Raw genomic sequence first — 16207 nt, forward strand, 5'->3', positions numbered from 1 at the left:
TCTCCTGGCTCTTCGGTCTCTCAGTGTCTTCCTCGACCGAAACGCTCGACAGGCTTCACAAGTATCCTCCTTGTGCTCGGGGGACAAGCACAAGTTACAGACCAGATGGTGATCCGTATACAGATACTTGTGATGGCATTTTGGGCAGAAGCGGAATGGGGTCCGTTCCATGAGCCTTGAAGTCGCACGTGGCCGGGCCGACCAGGCCCCGATGGGGGATCGAAAAAAAAACAAAGGGCCACCGGAGATCTTCAGAATTCGGTGTCGATTTGTTCTAACTAACCCGATACCGAACGTAAACAATACCGACGTTTTTTTCCGAGATTCTAACTAACTTTCCGACCCGAAACACGGAGCGAAAAGGAACACGTCCGAACCCGATGCCGGAAAAAAAACAATCTAAGATGGAGTCGACGCCCATGCGCAATGGACTCGAAATGGGAGGAGTCCCTCGGTCTCGTGACTCTAAAAGACTTCTTCGAAGAAAAACAACTTGTAACACTCCGAGCCCAACACCAGATGGCGGACTGTGCACAGCATCTGTATCTGCAGCTACACATGCCATCGAACATATATATATATACAAATTTACAGGTCTGCCTCTGGAGGGAGACTTACATCAGAGTAATTTGCAATTTTTGTAGCACCGGTTTTAGACACCTAGAGTCGACCGTAGCTGAGACAGCAAGATGGTTTCCGCCCTTTCTGTGCCTATCTTGGACAGTTTTGCACCTTTTCTTTTTTCTTTTTAAGTAGAAAGGTGAAAAGATGCCTTGTCAGATTGAGAGCCTGATTTACAATACGGTGGACAGGGGACTCCATTACAAACATGACAGATATCCCATCCGCCATATTACAGGTGCATCATATCCAGTACCACTTGAAATACAGTGGACCATTAAGGGTGTAGAATTTAATAAAATCTACTTGTCCATGGGACAGGCTGCTTCATAACTCTACTTGGCCTGTAAATACAATCTACTTGTCCCTTTGGTGCCGTGTAGCGTGGCCGCAATTTCATTATATTAGCCTGTATGATTATGCCAGGGATAAAGCTATAATAGGGCTTGAACATTGGCAATTTCCTTATTTTGCCACCTTTCTGCAGATATACATACTGGGTCTGGAAGTAGCAGTAAGCAAAAGTTCCAGGGCTGGAACGCCTTTTTGACTCTGTGCAAACCTAATAACGTGCAAGGTTTTCACTGTGTCTTCTCTAATAACTTCCCATGCTGAGAAAGGTTGCAAATGTACTACTGACGAGGGCATATGTAAAACTTCTTCCGGGGGTTGAAAAAAGTGGTTAGCGAGAAAGTGAACTTGCAAACTCTCAACAGACTTTCACATGAGCAAATCTGCACAAGCGCATTTGCTTATGCTAAAATACAGCTCTCAAATCATTTCTACAAGTATGATTTCCTGGTCTACTTCTGTAAATTCTTATGCATTCATGAAATCTGCAAATCTGCACTAATGCAACGTTATGTACCATGAGTGCACTTTCATGACATTCTTTAATAACTAATTAGGTCAAGGACAAAACAAACATTAAAACTTGTTTTCCTTGACATCAAACAATATGACCTGAGTGTCGGGCTATAGGAATCCCACACACCTGTGGAGGGTATATCTGTCAAGTTTATGACAGAGTAAGCTGTCTGCCAAACTCTAAATCAGGCCCAAGCCATATCCACCTTCCTCAGCACAATCAAGACCTCTGTCTTGGAGAGTGTTTTTCAAACATGTACAACAAATCTTGGATTACAGTGGTGTATGGTGCAAGTAATGTATGAACTTACGGGGTGGATCATCTACATGAAGATGTTTTCTTACAAATAAAGATTCCATAAGCATGAAAAGTCTCTCATTCAATGTTTTATAGTTACATTTTACATATAAGGTGAGACATGCCAAGATGAATGGAAACATTTTATAAATGTCTAAATATGACGTGAATTCCAAACTGACATGTATGTTATATGCTGATAGAATAAAACAGTAAAAAATCATGTTCTTATCACTAGCCCTATATGCTCTCTAGGAGACTTCCTTGGTATTTCGGCAATGTTAGAAATATGTAACTGCCTAGCTCAAAAATATCCCAGATACAACAATCCCACTGGAAAAGGTGCCTAGGGCATGTAACTAATACAGAAGATCAAAAAATAACTGTTTTTAGTCAATCAGAGCGAAGAAAGAGCAAAGCTCTGTGAAAATCCCAGCACACAACATGCGGTAGAAATCTGAACATAGCCTTTGGGAAGAATAGAGTTCAGAGCAACTCCAGCTCACTGGCTCAAGTTCTGATCATTTCCAATAAGGTGAACAGGCTATTAAGATAATGTTTCTTATCTTGTTTCTATCTATGGTTTGTTGACGCTATCCACTGTTAGTGTGTAACCAGAGGATAAATTATGTGGAAAGATCTAAAGATGGAAAAAAAACGCCTGGCCCTGCCACTATAATCTTTTGCTGTCACCACTGCCTGTCCTCTACAGCTCAATGAGCTGATGTTAGTCATGTCCAATAAAGGTGGGTGTCCCTAGTATGTGAGAGAAAGTAGCCTCTTTCTAGCATGGTTACCCTCACTTTTGGCCTGTTTGTGAGTGTGTGTCAGTGTTTTTACTGTGTCACTGGGATCCTGCTAGCCAGGACCCCAGTGTTCATAGTGAAAACCCTACACGTCAGTGTGTTTTGCCTGCCTCACTGAGATCCTGCTAGCCAGGACCCCAGTGTTCATAGTTTGTGGCCTATGAGTATGTTATCAGTAGTGCTTAACTGTGTCACTGAGGCTCTGCTAATCAGAACCTCCGTGCTTATGCTCTCTCTGCTTTTAAATTTGTCACTATAGGCTAGTGACTTCATTTACCAATTTCAAATGGCACGCTGGACCCTCCTTATAAGTCCCTAGTATATGGTACTTGGGTACCCAGGGCATTGGGGTTCCAGGAGATCCCTATGGGCTGCAGCATTTATTTTGCCACCCATAAGGAGCTCAGGCAAACCCTTTCACAGGACTGCCATTGAAGCCTGCATGAAACAGTGCACACACTATTTCACAGCCATTTTCACTGCACTTAAGTAACTTATAAGTCACCTATATGTCGAACCTACATTTACTGAAGGTTAGGTGCAAAGTTACTAAGTGTGAGGGCACATTTGCACTAGCAAGGGGGCCCCCACCTACTCCAGGGCCAATTCCCAGGACTTTGTGAGCGTGGGGACGCCATTACACTTGTGCACTACATATAGGTCAACACCTATATGTAACTTCACAATTGTAACCCCGAATATGGCCACATGAGGTCTCTAAGATCATGGAATTGTCCTCCCCCCCATTCCAAATCTGGTATTGGGGAGCAAATTCCATGCATCCTGGGGGCTCCACCATGGACCCCCAGTACTGCCAAACCAGCTCTCTGAGGCTTGCACTGCATCTACAGCCGCTGCCACCTCACAGACAGGGTTCTGCCCTCCTGGGGTCTGAGCAGCTCAGTCACAAGAAGGCAGAACAAAGCATTTCCTTTGGGAGGAGGGTGTTACACCCTCTTCCTTTGGAAATAGGTGTTACAGGCTGGGGAGGGGTAACCTCCCTCAGCCTCTGGAAATGCTAGACAAAGGAAAGGGGAGTGACTACTCCCCTGTCCATCACCACCCCAAGGGTGGTGCCCAGAGCTCCTCCAGTGTGTCCCAGACTTCAGCCATCTTGTTTTGCAAGGTGTGGGGACACTCAAGGCCTCTGTGTGGCCAGTGCCAGTAGTGACATCATAGACCCCCCCCACCCGATAGGTCCATACCTGATAAGGTAGCCAATCCCCCTCTCAGGGCTATTTAGGGTCTCTCCTGTGGGTTTCTCTTTGGATTCTACTTGCAAGTTTCCAGCAGGAATCCTCTGCAACTACTACTTCATCCTCAGATCGACCACAGACTGCTCCAGGAACTGCTGTAACAGCAACAAAGTAGCCACAAGGGATAATTTTCCATTGCAACTTTAGCTCCAGCCAGCAACTGCAACACTTTCCACGGTGTGAATGCTCTGGGAACTCCCTATCTTCACCCTGCACCAGAAGGACCGAAGAAATCTCCATTTGAGTGACGGTGTCACTTCCCTGCTCTCGCAGGCACCTTATAAGTCGACAACCGGTTCTTTTGGACTCCTCTCCTGGTGACGAGCGTGCTCCCTGGAACACAGGTGGTGGATCCCTACGACACAGGCTGTCCTAAGGTCCTGCTGTCCCAATTTGGAGGAGGTAAGACCTTGCCTTCCACAGAATGACAGTACCTCTGTGCACCGCATCGTCTTCACCTCCTGAGGCCTCTGTGCACTATTTGCAAAATTCCTTCATGCACAGCTTGGTCCCACTCCCCAGCGCTCTATGCTGAGACACTCAACTCGCTCAGTTGATCTCTGGAGGCGTGGGACCTTTCTTTGTAGTGCTGCACCAACCGCATTTTGCACATCCTTTGTCCCCGTGTCCTGGGACTCCCGTGGGTGCTGTTTGGTCGACTGAGGGCTCTCTGAAGTGCTGAGAGCCCCGTCTTCACCCTCATGTGGAATTGAGACCCCCCCAGGTCCCTCCTGGGTCCAGACAGTGCCATTTTGACGCAAGACATGACACTACCGGAACCAAGGCTTGTTAGACGAATCCAGCGGCAAAACTCACCTGCATCCAACATCTCTTCGTGGGACATCCATTGCATCACGCAGGAACCTGCTGACATCTTCCTTGGGTGCATTTCTGCAGTCTTCTTCCAACCGGGGACTCTTCTTTTGCACCCTCTTCTAGGTTGGCAGGGGCTCCTGTCCTTCCTGGAACTTCTTCAGACTTCTGGAGTTGGTCTCCTTCCTTTGCAGATCTTCAGGTCCAGGAATCCACCATTTGTTGTTGGCAGTCTTCCTTGCTTCTTGCAATATCTCTAATCATGACTTGTAGTGTGTCCTAAGGAAACTTGCAGTACTTTACTCCTACTTTCCTGGGCTCTGGGGTGGGGTATTTTACTCACCTTCGTAGTTTTCCCACTTTCCCAGCGATTCTACACACACTACACTTGTCTAGGGCAGGAATTTGTGATTCGCATTCCACTTTCTTAGTATATGGTTTGTGTTGCCCCTAGGCCTATTTTCTCCCATTGCATTCTATGGCATTTCCTATTGTTTGCACTATCCTATGTCTAATTGCTTACCTTACGTTGGTGTCTAGTATATATATTGAGTATAATACTTACCTCCAGAAAGAGTATTGTCTCTAAGATATTTTTGGACTTGTCACCCAAATAAACTACCTTTATTTTTGGTAACACTGAGTATTGTCTTTACTTGTGTATAAGTACTGTGTAACTATAAGTGGTATTGCAGGAGCTTTGCAGGTCTCCTAGTTCAGCCTCAGCTGCTTTGCTATAGCTAGCTCTATCAGCCTAAGCTGCTAGGACACTACTACATTTCACTAATAAGGGATAACTGGACCTGGAATAAGGTGTAAGTACCCAAGGTACCCACTACAAACCAGGCCAGCCTCCTACAGTATGTTCCTCTAAATCAGAGTCCAACTGTAGGTTGTATTCTGTCAGAGTGAGTGTTCAGCACCCATTCATGATTGTTTTCAGTTTCAAGGCTGAAAAAAATGAAATGGAGAATTGGGGAAATAGATGCAGGGATGCAAGGTATCCCGAGCCATGCAGGCGGGCCCTTTCCATCCCTACAGAGCACTATTAAGAACGACGCTAGGGGCCTCGACAAAGGGAAGTGCTTGATTCACTGAGGCTTCGAAATTTATTTCAATATATGCTACATACTGATGTTCTCCCGTTTCCTCCTGAACAGAAAGGTATCTCAAGTTTTGAAAAAGTAGGGATAGGAAGTTAGAGTGGAAAGGAGTTGCTGCTAATATCAGTAGTCCTTATTAAAAGTTGATAATATTAACGGTATGACCTTTCTTTGTGTGTTAATGGCTTAATGATTCCACAGCAACATGGTTCTCAACGTGATTCTGTCTGTTACGGTCTCCCCGTGTCATAAAATGAGCCGCAAATACATTCTTCAAGTATTTCAGACCCAACTATGAATTTTTACTTTAAATTAAAAAAACAACACAAATCAAAGTTGACCACGAGTAGTTCAACGAGTTTCAAGCTACATTTATCCTTAATTTGAAGCATATTTGTCAAGACAGTCAAAACGGAAAAAAAATATTGACTTCCATAGAGACAAAATATAAACGTTTGGAATGAAAATTAGTAAAATTGTTTTGTTTTTTGTTGTTTTGTTTTTAATTTGGCAGAAATAGTCGGTCTGACACTTCAACCAAATCTGCAAATTCTGAACAGACTGCAGCACTTTCAATTAAATTACAAACAACTGACAAGTTTATCATGAAATTCACAAATACACTTGGGGGGGGGGGGGGGGGTGTAGTATACGCACAAATAAACAATCCGAGCACCACAGAAACAAATGCAGACAAATTCTAACTTCGATATGCCAAAGAACGACACAACATACAATGCATTTGTATTAATTAATTGTATTTTAATTTTGCTGTGCAAGGTTACCTACCGCCAATGGAACATCGTCGAGCTTTTTCCCAGAACACCAATCCCATGGCATAAATGTCAGCACGTTTAAATGACTCAAAGTGTTTCATATTTATTGAATCGTCAAGAACTTCAGGAGCCATGTATCTATTTTAAAAAAGAAAGCAAACATTTAGTGATAATACATGTTTTAGTCTTCACAAATACACCCAATGCGCTTTTCCTTTTTCTAGTCTTCAGCTACTGATAACTCAATAAAAGTGATTTTTCGCATAGCACATCAAGGTGTATAGTGTGTGAATAAACATACAAGCTTGTGAATAAAAATCATGTGCAAAACCGCAGACCCACTTTACTTGTGCCGTAGCATGTACCAGGCTTTTAACTAGCCACTCATTCTGGAGCCATCAAACCTGTATATCAGGAATGACGTGTATCTGTTTCTGTAAGCATCGTGTCCCTGAAAAACTGTCTAGACACAATATTTTTTCAAACTTAATGCAAAAAAAAAATAGTTTCAAAATGGGAATACCCCAGGCTCCCCAAAGCCTCGTCCCATCAAAGTCTTGAATCATTTCTGCACCAGTTGTAATAGTTTTCGCTTTTAAATTATTTCCTTCCTTTCGAACCTCTGTATTGCAGAATTATTCCCTCGCGAAATTGGAAGTTGATACAAACGCCACATGCCTATACTACCATGATTTCCATTCTGTTGTTTGCATCGAATGAAGACTAATCCACTGTGCTGACTACATGGCGCACGAAACAGGAGTGTCAGACAGCACCACTTCGCTCCTTTACCATACTTTACTGGTTACCGCTGGTTCTGTATGCATTTCAAAAATAGCATATTGCCTTACATTTACAAACTACAACAAACATGTTACCCCGAATTTCCAACTGTCCATGGCCACATGAACAGTCATCTGCCACATATAAAGCACATTACAACTAGATATTCGTTGATTAAAAGAAGCAGAGCGCCAACTTACACAGCAAGTTAGGCATGCCCTCTCTTACATTTGGTTCCTCTGGGATTGGCCTTTCTAGCACTCTACAATGTACCCTTGGATCCCTGGGCCTTGCCGCCGTTCACCTTAGACTCGGTATTTTGCTCTTCCCCGATCTTACCAACCTCCAGAGACTATCTAGAAGCGCTGCCTCCTGCTAATCGGGCTAATAAGACCCCTGCCTGCCAACCCGGCGGATCTCCAACAACTCAGCTGCACTTGCTCTGTGGCCCACTGAGCTCCCAGCCCGACACTGTAAATCATAGGCACCTCTTCTTGCAACCCAAGGTCGCACTACTAGACCCTATACCATCAAAGACAGTACTTCCTGCAGCATTTTTTCACCATTCCAAGATGGCCTAAATTGTGAGGCACCAACTATCAGTTCTAATTTATTATTTAATCATTATTGGTCATATAAAAAAGTAAATTAAATAAGCATTTTAAAAGCCAATAAGTCTTGCCTTTGCTACTATGTGCCGTCCTGTTGACTTTGCCAATGTTTCTTTTTCCACAAATAGCCATTATGATTGAGCGTGCATGCTCAGTGGCCATTCGTTAAAAAAATCAAAATATGTGTTCGCCCCGCAACTAAGGCGAGAGCTACTGAAGACGATTTAATAGCTACGGCCAATGTGGGGAAGCAGCACATAATTGTCACATTTATTTATATTTCTTCTGGTATGTTTATATAGCTGTTGGCATCCAAATAGGAATATGGCTGCCCCCACTGGGGCATTTGACATCCATTTGAGGCTTCTGCTGCTGTGGGAGTACAAAGAATTTAAACAAACGTTGACAAAGCTAATAGGTCTTGCCTTTTTCGACCTATTGGCTTTGACAATACTTTCTGGCAATGATGTACAGAACTAGCCTAAAGATCCTTCTACTCTACCGGTCTGCCTTTTGTTTCCTGGGCTACGCTTGGACTTTACCATCTTGCTTACAGTCTGTTTTGGGGGACCTGGTGGATTTGAATCGGGCTGACCACTGAGTATAAGTATGCCCCCCTTCTTTGTGTTGCTTGCTACCTACTTAAGGCATTCCTTTCTTTTATTCTTCCCTAAGTGATGAAAAGCTGCCCCCCTCTCTCTTCAGGAGTGCATTAAGTAGAATCCAAGAGCCAACACACAAATACAATTGGTAGCGGAGTAGGGTGTCAAGTGAAGCAAGGGGTCCTCTAAAAGCCCAGGAGGTCTACGGAGTGGGGTTCTTTGCAAGTCTCCAATTAGGAATACATCGCTATTTCCACAAGGAAAGCTATTTAGCCAACAAGATAGACCACCCTAGATGCGCAAAATTGGATAGGTGGCTAGTTGTGCGGTACAAGGCTGGAGAAGGCAGCAGTGGTGCAGCTTGCAGTCCTCCGTGGGTGAGAAGAGTTGAGCTTTTATTGTCTACTTGGATTGTCTTCCTAAGCGCTAGCCTGCAAGCTCTGTATTGTCATGCTCTGTGATACCCCTACCCCACAGTGATCCACAAGGGCAAGCATGAGACAGGGGGTCGAAACTCACAGGTTGCCCTGCAAGTCCTTCTCACATTCCTATTATTCTCCATAATGCTTTAAATACGAATTTAGTGCAAGCATTGGTGGTACCTATCTGTGAAATTACACAACAATAACAATAACATTTGGAAAACATGGTGCAAGAACAACTGCTATTAGGAGACCTTCAAAATATGTAAAATCATCCCAATTTAAAACTCTGTTAACAGATATTTCTTCTGTCCTCACAAGTATTCTCTCCTTTTTTATACAGATTAATGACTCAATGGACTCACTACCAAAACCCAAAAATAAGAGAAAATGAGCCCAGAGAGGAAAAGAAAAAAACAAGAAATAGAAAAACAGAACAATATTCTCAACTCTGAAGCATTCCTTCTACATGTAATCCCAGTTCAAGCACCTAGTAAAATACACACTGAGGGACTGATTTTGAGCTTGACGGATGAAAACATCGCTGCAGTGCTCAAGACCTCCCCGGCGGCCCTATTATGATTTTCCCACTGGGCTGACCGGTGGAAAATAGACTATCTGAGGGGCTGATAATATTTAATATTATGACTGACCACTCCATTCTTTAGATTAATTTGGCAAGCACCAAAGAAGAAATCAGCCCCTGGGTTCAGAGTGAGGAATCAACAAAATTATAAAATCTAGTGGAAAAACTGTAAACCTAATTGTCTATTAACAATTAATGCCTTGCTGCCATTATTCATTGACCACATTCAAAAATCCCAAAACGTTACAATTATTAGCACTTCTAGTACTGTATATTAGTCACATCATTGTCAGCCACCAAGTACAGAGGCCCAGTGCTAGAATACAGAAGATCACACCTTAGAGATGAGAACAGTCATGTATTATCTAAAGAATCAAACAAATTAACACACTCAAGATTTGTACCATTTATCAAGCAGAGGAGTATAGATAAATAAGCTAAAAAAACAGACTCAAAATTTAAGAAAAAAATAAAAATAAAGGAAAGGCCGATCTGATCTGGTATGATTCGAAAAGGGCAGCATGCAAAAAAAAACTGGCAAATTACTGCGGGCCGGCTCAACAAGGATATGCAACATCGCTATTTTCATAGCACAGCAAAAATCTTCAGACTACATTTCACAACTTTATGAAGCCAAAGATCCACTGAGTCCTGCCGAAAGGTCTGTTATAGAAAATATGCATTATTCCACTTGAAAATGAAATCTACACACACCCACTGACAAACAGATTATCAATTATATTTTTCTGGGGTGTTCAGCTCTGATCACATTGCAATGTTTGTACTAAATTTAATAGTTTACCCCAGGGTAACTTCTAAGTCCCAGTTTTCCAATATAGCTATAAACCTGGAAACATTCCAAAATCTTGGCCTGGGGGTATATTTCTCCCTCCTCACAAAAAAGGCCAAACAAACGAGTTACACAACTACACAAGGGCAACCCCTTAGATGTTGTTTCGGGAAGACAGTTGCAAGGATTTGCTGAGTGGGGGTGTGGGGGTTTTCAGTAGCCGTGTGAGTGACTGTATGGGTGTGTTAGTAGTGATGTCAATGTCTGTGGGTGTGTGCGCTAGTGTGTATCTGTATGGGCGTTTGAGTATGTGAGTTGGTAGTTGATGTGTAAATGGGTGTGAGTGACTATGTAGGTGTGCCATTAGCTGTGAGTGACAGTATGGGTGTACTGGTGGGGATGTAAATGTCTGTGTGGGTGTTTAAGTGGGTGTGTGCCCGAGTGTGAGGGTCTGTAAGAGCAGCTGTATGGTTATGTGAGTGGGTGTGTAAGTGAAGGTGTGTGAGTAGCTGTGAGTGTGTATGGGTGTGCAAGTGGGACTCTGAATGACTGGGTATGTGAGAAGAGTCTGTATGGGTGTGTGGGTGGGTATATGAGTTGCTGTACAGGACTAAGTAGGTGTGTTTTTTTTTTCTTTTTTTTCTTTGTTGTTTTTAATTGTAGCTTGGAACACTCTCACAATGTAATCTAATAGAACACTGGAAGAAGTCATTTGAAAAACGAATTACTTGAATAGATGGTGCCATTCAGCTGTATAAAATAAAAAAATAAAAATAAAAATATGAATTAGTATTACAATTTATAAAATCCTAAATTAAAAACTTAGACTTTTTAGCAATGTATAACTTTATATCAGTAATACATCACTACACATTTCCCATGTTCTAATGCTACATTATAATAAAAATAAAAAAAAATAAAAACATTTAATTTCCCTTTTTTACTGTTCTCAGACATTATTCACTGCATCATTTATGTTTCATAAGTATAAAGAATCATCTTTGAACACTGGGGAAAAACAATCACCTCAAAACTGCACAACATGTCACTGCAAATAAGGAGCACCGAGCATTGCACACACTACAAGTGTTTAGACAATCATTTTTTCTATACTTGCAGTACTAATCCAAAGAAGCACATGCAGAAAATGAGAACTTCATCATTAGAAGTGCTACATTAGCACTACTAGGTATATAAAGCACGCCAGCATAGGAAAAGCCTTACAAAGACATCACCCTTTGAGGGGCACATGATGCTATAAATCCTGATAATGCATCTACAAGAACTAGAATATTTCCCTTTTACAACTGTCCCCCTTAGAACTTTTCAAGGCAACATTTGCCCGAATTAAAGGTTCCTATCATTACATTCTGTCCACCCACTTCTACTTCTTTTTTTTAGATAGACCGTATAACGACCAGATTTCATACTAAATCTTTATGAAAAATTAAAGTGATAGTAGTGTAGGTTTAAACAGAAATATAGATGTGTCCTGCTTTATAACTAGTAATCTCAGCATCTAATTTACTGTCATGTGCTCTGCCTGCATAGCTGTAGCATTAAAATGACATACCTGCCAGCTCTTGATACACAAAGTTGACAGAACATCTGTTCGATAATTCGGACATACATTATTTTGTGTAGCTTCTCTCACCAATCTCTTAAAGGTCATGCTTTTGAAATCTGGTAGTGTTAAATAAAACGCCATGATTCTAGTAGTGTAGTTGAGGTGTATGAGCATTCTTCACATTCATGGTGCCACAAGTAACTAAGTCCAAATAACTCATGAACAGGTATCTCCTCTTTTTCTAAAACAGCAAACATCACCATTAAAACTCCTGTGCAACCTCTTGAGTATTTTAAGAAAACTGTACAGACCCACTGCAGGCCTCAAAAAATCATAAAATTGATACAAGGCCTGCAGGTCAAGTAACTTGAATAATCTACTCAACCTAACTAATGTACTTGACCAGTAAATGGGTCTCAAAATGTGTGATCCTAGGAAAATATTTCACAGAGCCGCCTTTTCCTTCATTCTCACGAGTGCACTTTCAAATATTACGTTCAGCATTTCTGCTGTACAAAAAGCCTCTTTTGTCTCATTAAACAGACTGAACTTTGGCTCCATATATAATAGGAATTTAGCCCTCAAATAGGGTAGACATGATCCGTGACTTGTCTTAGTTTAGCATTTCCACAAGGGCATACATATTTCCCAGTTTATGTTTGAAGACTCACTTTTCATAAATATATTACTAAAGCATGATGTGGTAGCACACTGTCATTTACAGGCAGTAAATGTCCAAGAAATGTCCACATACCTTCTCACTAATTTGCAGCTTTAAGGATAAAACTATGTAGTGTATTACTAATCTGTAAAAACTGGGTTCCAGGAAACATATTTATCACTTGCAAATCACCAAAGTAAAGTGTTCTTATTTGTTTTCATCCTATTAAATATTGTTTTCATCACACTGAAGAAAAAAAAAAAAGGCATTTCACAGCTACTGGCCAGCATTTTGAAATGTTTGTACAGTGGATTTAATTATTTAAATGTATGCTAGAAAAACCACACAGCCTTTCATTTCACACTTTCTACTGCAGGTTAGACAGGTCACCTTTGCAAAATCCAGGAACTCTGCAGTCAGAATTAAAAAAGACAAACTGACTTTTGACCTCTGACTGAGCACAGAGCAAATGTAATAAGAACAAGATTTAAAGGCTTCACTTTCGCTAAACAGAGCAACTGTTTTGTGAACTGGCCAGAAAGGGCGAGTAGGTCCTAAAAATAGCGGGTCCTGATTAAAAAATGATTCCCCATAGCGAGTGGTAGAGTAGTTTTTCGAGGCCTGTTCTGCATATATCTACAGTGTATCGAACTACTGATGCACAATGTATCTTAGTTCTCTCACCACACAGATGGTTCAAGAAAACACAGTGCAGAACACAATACCTTCTGTTTTTCTTGAATTGCATATATGACACAAGATAATACAAACAACAGGTTTACCACAACATTAGCATAGCAGGTAACACCGGAGGGGCTTGACAATTGGCAATCAACAATATCTCCCTCATTTTAAATTTTTTGCTTCTTAACAACTTCCTTCTTCTCTTTCATTTTCTTCCTTGCAACAGCATCACTATATTGCTTTGAAACTTTCTGCTTTGGGCAGATGGAACGTTTCTCAAACTGGATACTGTACTAAATGAGGAGTATGCAGGCTTCTTAATCTGTTTTTATTCCTTTACACAATTAGAGTCTCCGTTAACTCTGTTTTCATCAAATGCAACTAGATACAAACCAGAAAATGTCTTAACTCGGGACAAAGCTACATGACATACATTCCTTAAACATTATATTAATAAATGCTGCATCTAAACTTAAACCTTGTGATTTATGAATAGTAAAAGCATATGCTAGAGCAAACTGAAAATTGTTTGCCGAACATATAAATCTTTCACAAGCAAACAGTGTGCTTTATATCGTCAAATTTGCTTTGCGCTTTCAATCTGATCAAATTTAATCACAAGGTATTCATTCCACCTTATTCCTACTAGGGAAATTAATAAAATGAACAACTTAAGCATATTAGCCAAACCTTCAAAATTTAAATTTCAACAGAAAATCACAATAGTTTTTGCACAGACAAACATTTTTCCAATTCTGCAGTTCGTGAATCAGATTTTTCTAATAAATTCAGTTCCATTTTATCCACTGCCTTTAGCTGCAATTTCTTCTTTCTTCAATTCCAGCAATATGTTAACCATCTTGCATAATTCTGAACATTAGTTCTGCTGCTGTCTTCATTGATGGATAAAGTTTAAGAGGACAACTTGGTAGAATAAACCTTCCCTCTTTTGAAAGAATTCCTACTCTAATATCTTTAAAAATATTACCATATTCAATGTCAGATGCTTGCCGCAAATTCCCGGTTAATTCTTTGTACTCTAAATGTAGCCTATTATTCACATCTCCAATGCTTTCCAAAGGCTTCCTAATTTCATCATGCAGCAGTACTTTGAACACAGGTTGATCCTTCACAGAGGTAAGTTGCAGTAGATCTAAAAATCAATCAGATGTTTTCCTCCAAATATGACAATCTGTTCTCAGAATCTCTTGCATTCTCAAATGTACAAAGGCAAGCATTATGTTTGAGACCATGCTCACCTCAATGATTAAAAGTTTCAACTTTAACACTCGACACAACTAGCTTCACCAGATAACACTTGGTATTCCAGTTTGTCATCATGTTCCACAGACAGCATTAAAATTTGATGCAAAGTAATATCTTTGATATTGTGTGCAACTAATCCAGGCGGTACAGTAACCACACATGATAAATTACACTCTAGTCTTCTGTAGAAAAGCAGTAAGAACTTGCATTAAGAAACTTTTACCATGGCCAACTTGACCATTGACATACAATAGTATAGGTTTAAATGTTGAGCATGCACACTCTCTCGTCATGAAGCAATGCACGTTCAACTATAGTTTTCAACTTCATATATATTTGCATTGGCTTATTTAGCTGTGCAACTAAGCCTGCCAAATCAACTGCTTTCTGTCTTGCTTGCTCCACAGCAGTCTCCACCTCATTCTTTCCTGACTTTAAGGACAAACTCTCCTTAGATACCTTGGAAGCAACTGTATCTTCCTGTTGAATGTAATCATTCAACATTGTCAAGTAGTTTGCAAATACTGAGCACTTAATGCCATCCTTTATAGCAGTGAAAGTGTCTTCGTAGCAGTCAAACTCTCCTAGTAATTTTGGCTCACAACGCCAAGGTTTAAACAGCTGCAAAACAGTCAAATAGAAAAATTCTTTTTCCAGCAGTCTGGCAACTCAGTTTTCTATGGTTAACTAAACTGCCTTTGCTATGTCACACCAAACACCCATTGCAACCAACTACTGCAAACTTACCTTCATCTACATTTTCTGTCACATTGTTACTACATGTGTAGTACTGGTGTACTTCCTGGAGAAAAACATCTTCAAGAAGTACTCTCCTTTTTCCAACATGTTGGTTTTTGCAGTGCTTGTACAATCTGGCTCAAATTTGGCCAGATCTAGAATTTCTGGAAAAGATTTCAAAATTCTATTTCGAGTTGATGCAGGCCTAAACTCACCCAAATAATTCCTTTTGACTTAGGCATAAACAAGCAGAATTCAAAGGATTTCAATATTCATAGGATCCAATTTCCCTTTGTGAAAGCATCTGCAAGCATAAGCTGTACAATTTTTTTGTTAGAGACTTTTCAGCCGAGATCTCTTCCCACAATCTTTCATCTCTGTCTTCTCAGATTGTGTTATGTATGAGGTAACATAAGGGGCAACTGCTGTAGAGTTGCTGCCACAAACTGAATATGTATATTGACATTCCACATTTTCAAAATGACAGGATTGGAGTCATTAATATATGTTGAAGCCTCTGTTTTCCTGAGGTTGTAGGTGCTTTAGGGGTGATTTACGAGCAAGTGTAGGTCTCACTGCAGACCTAAAACTGTTCTATCTTGCTTTTTTTTATATAACAGGTCTTGGAAATCCAAAACAATATTTTGTGTCTAATTTGTTTTTGCTCTGTATTTTCGCCAATAGTACTATCCACATCTATGTGATTGGAAACACAGTAATTGTTGCTTTACACTTTCTTCCTCAGTGCCTTTCGGAATGCTACCTGTAACATACTGTTATATGAAAGAAAGTACAGACTCACCTGTGTCTGTTCCAAATTTAGGTGCCTCTTTTACCCACAAAAGCATATGAATATGAGGAGCACGTCTTGCTTGGTACTCTTTTTGCCTAAAGAAATCAGTAACTTCTCCAAGAGATTTGTTTTTAGAATTTCATCCAAAGGACAAGATAGCTTGA

At 40.8% G+C, this 16207-nt stretch overlaps 1 protein-coding gene across 5 annotated transcripts in view; it reads right to left on the minus strand.

Annotated features, from left to right (window-relative positions):
- TGFBR1 (transforming growth factor beta receptor 1) overlaps nt 1-16207 on the minus strand; it is a 464518-nt gene that overhangs the window by 251161 nt on the left and 197150 nt on the right. For all 5 annotated transcript variants that reach the window (XM_069219636.1, XM_069219635.1, XM_069219632.1 and 2 more), the window contains one exon: nt 6554-6678. In XM_069219636.1, the coding sequence (XP_069075737.1) occupies nt 6554-6678 (125 nt within the window). The remainder of the gene's footprint in view (nt 1-6553; nt 6679-16207) is intronic.

This window comes from Pleurodeles waltl, chromosome 2_2 (genome assembly GCF_031143425.1).
Source record: "Pleurodeles waltl isolate 20211129_DDA chromosome 2_2, aPleWal1.hap1.20221129, whole genome shotgun sequence".
Classification (NCBI taxonomy): domain Eukaryota; kingdom Metazoa; phylum Chordata; class Amphibia; order Caudata; family Salamandridae; genus Pleurodeles; species Pleurodeles waltl.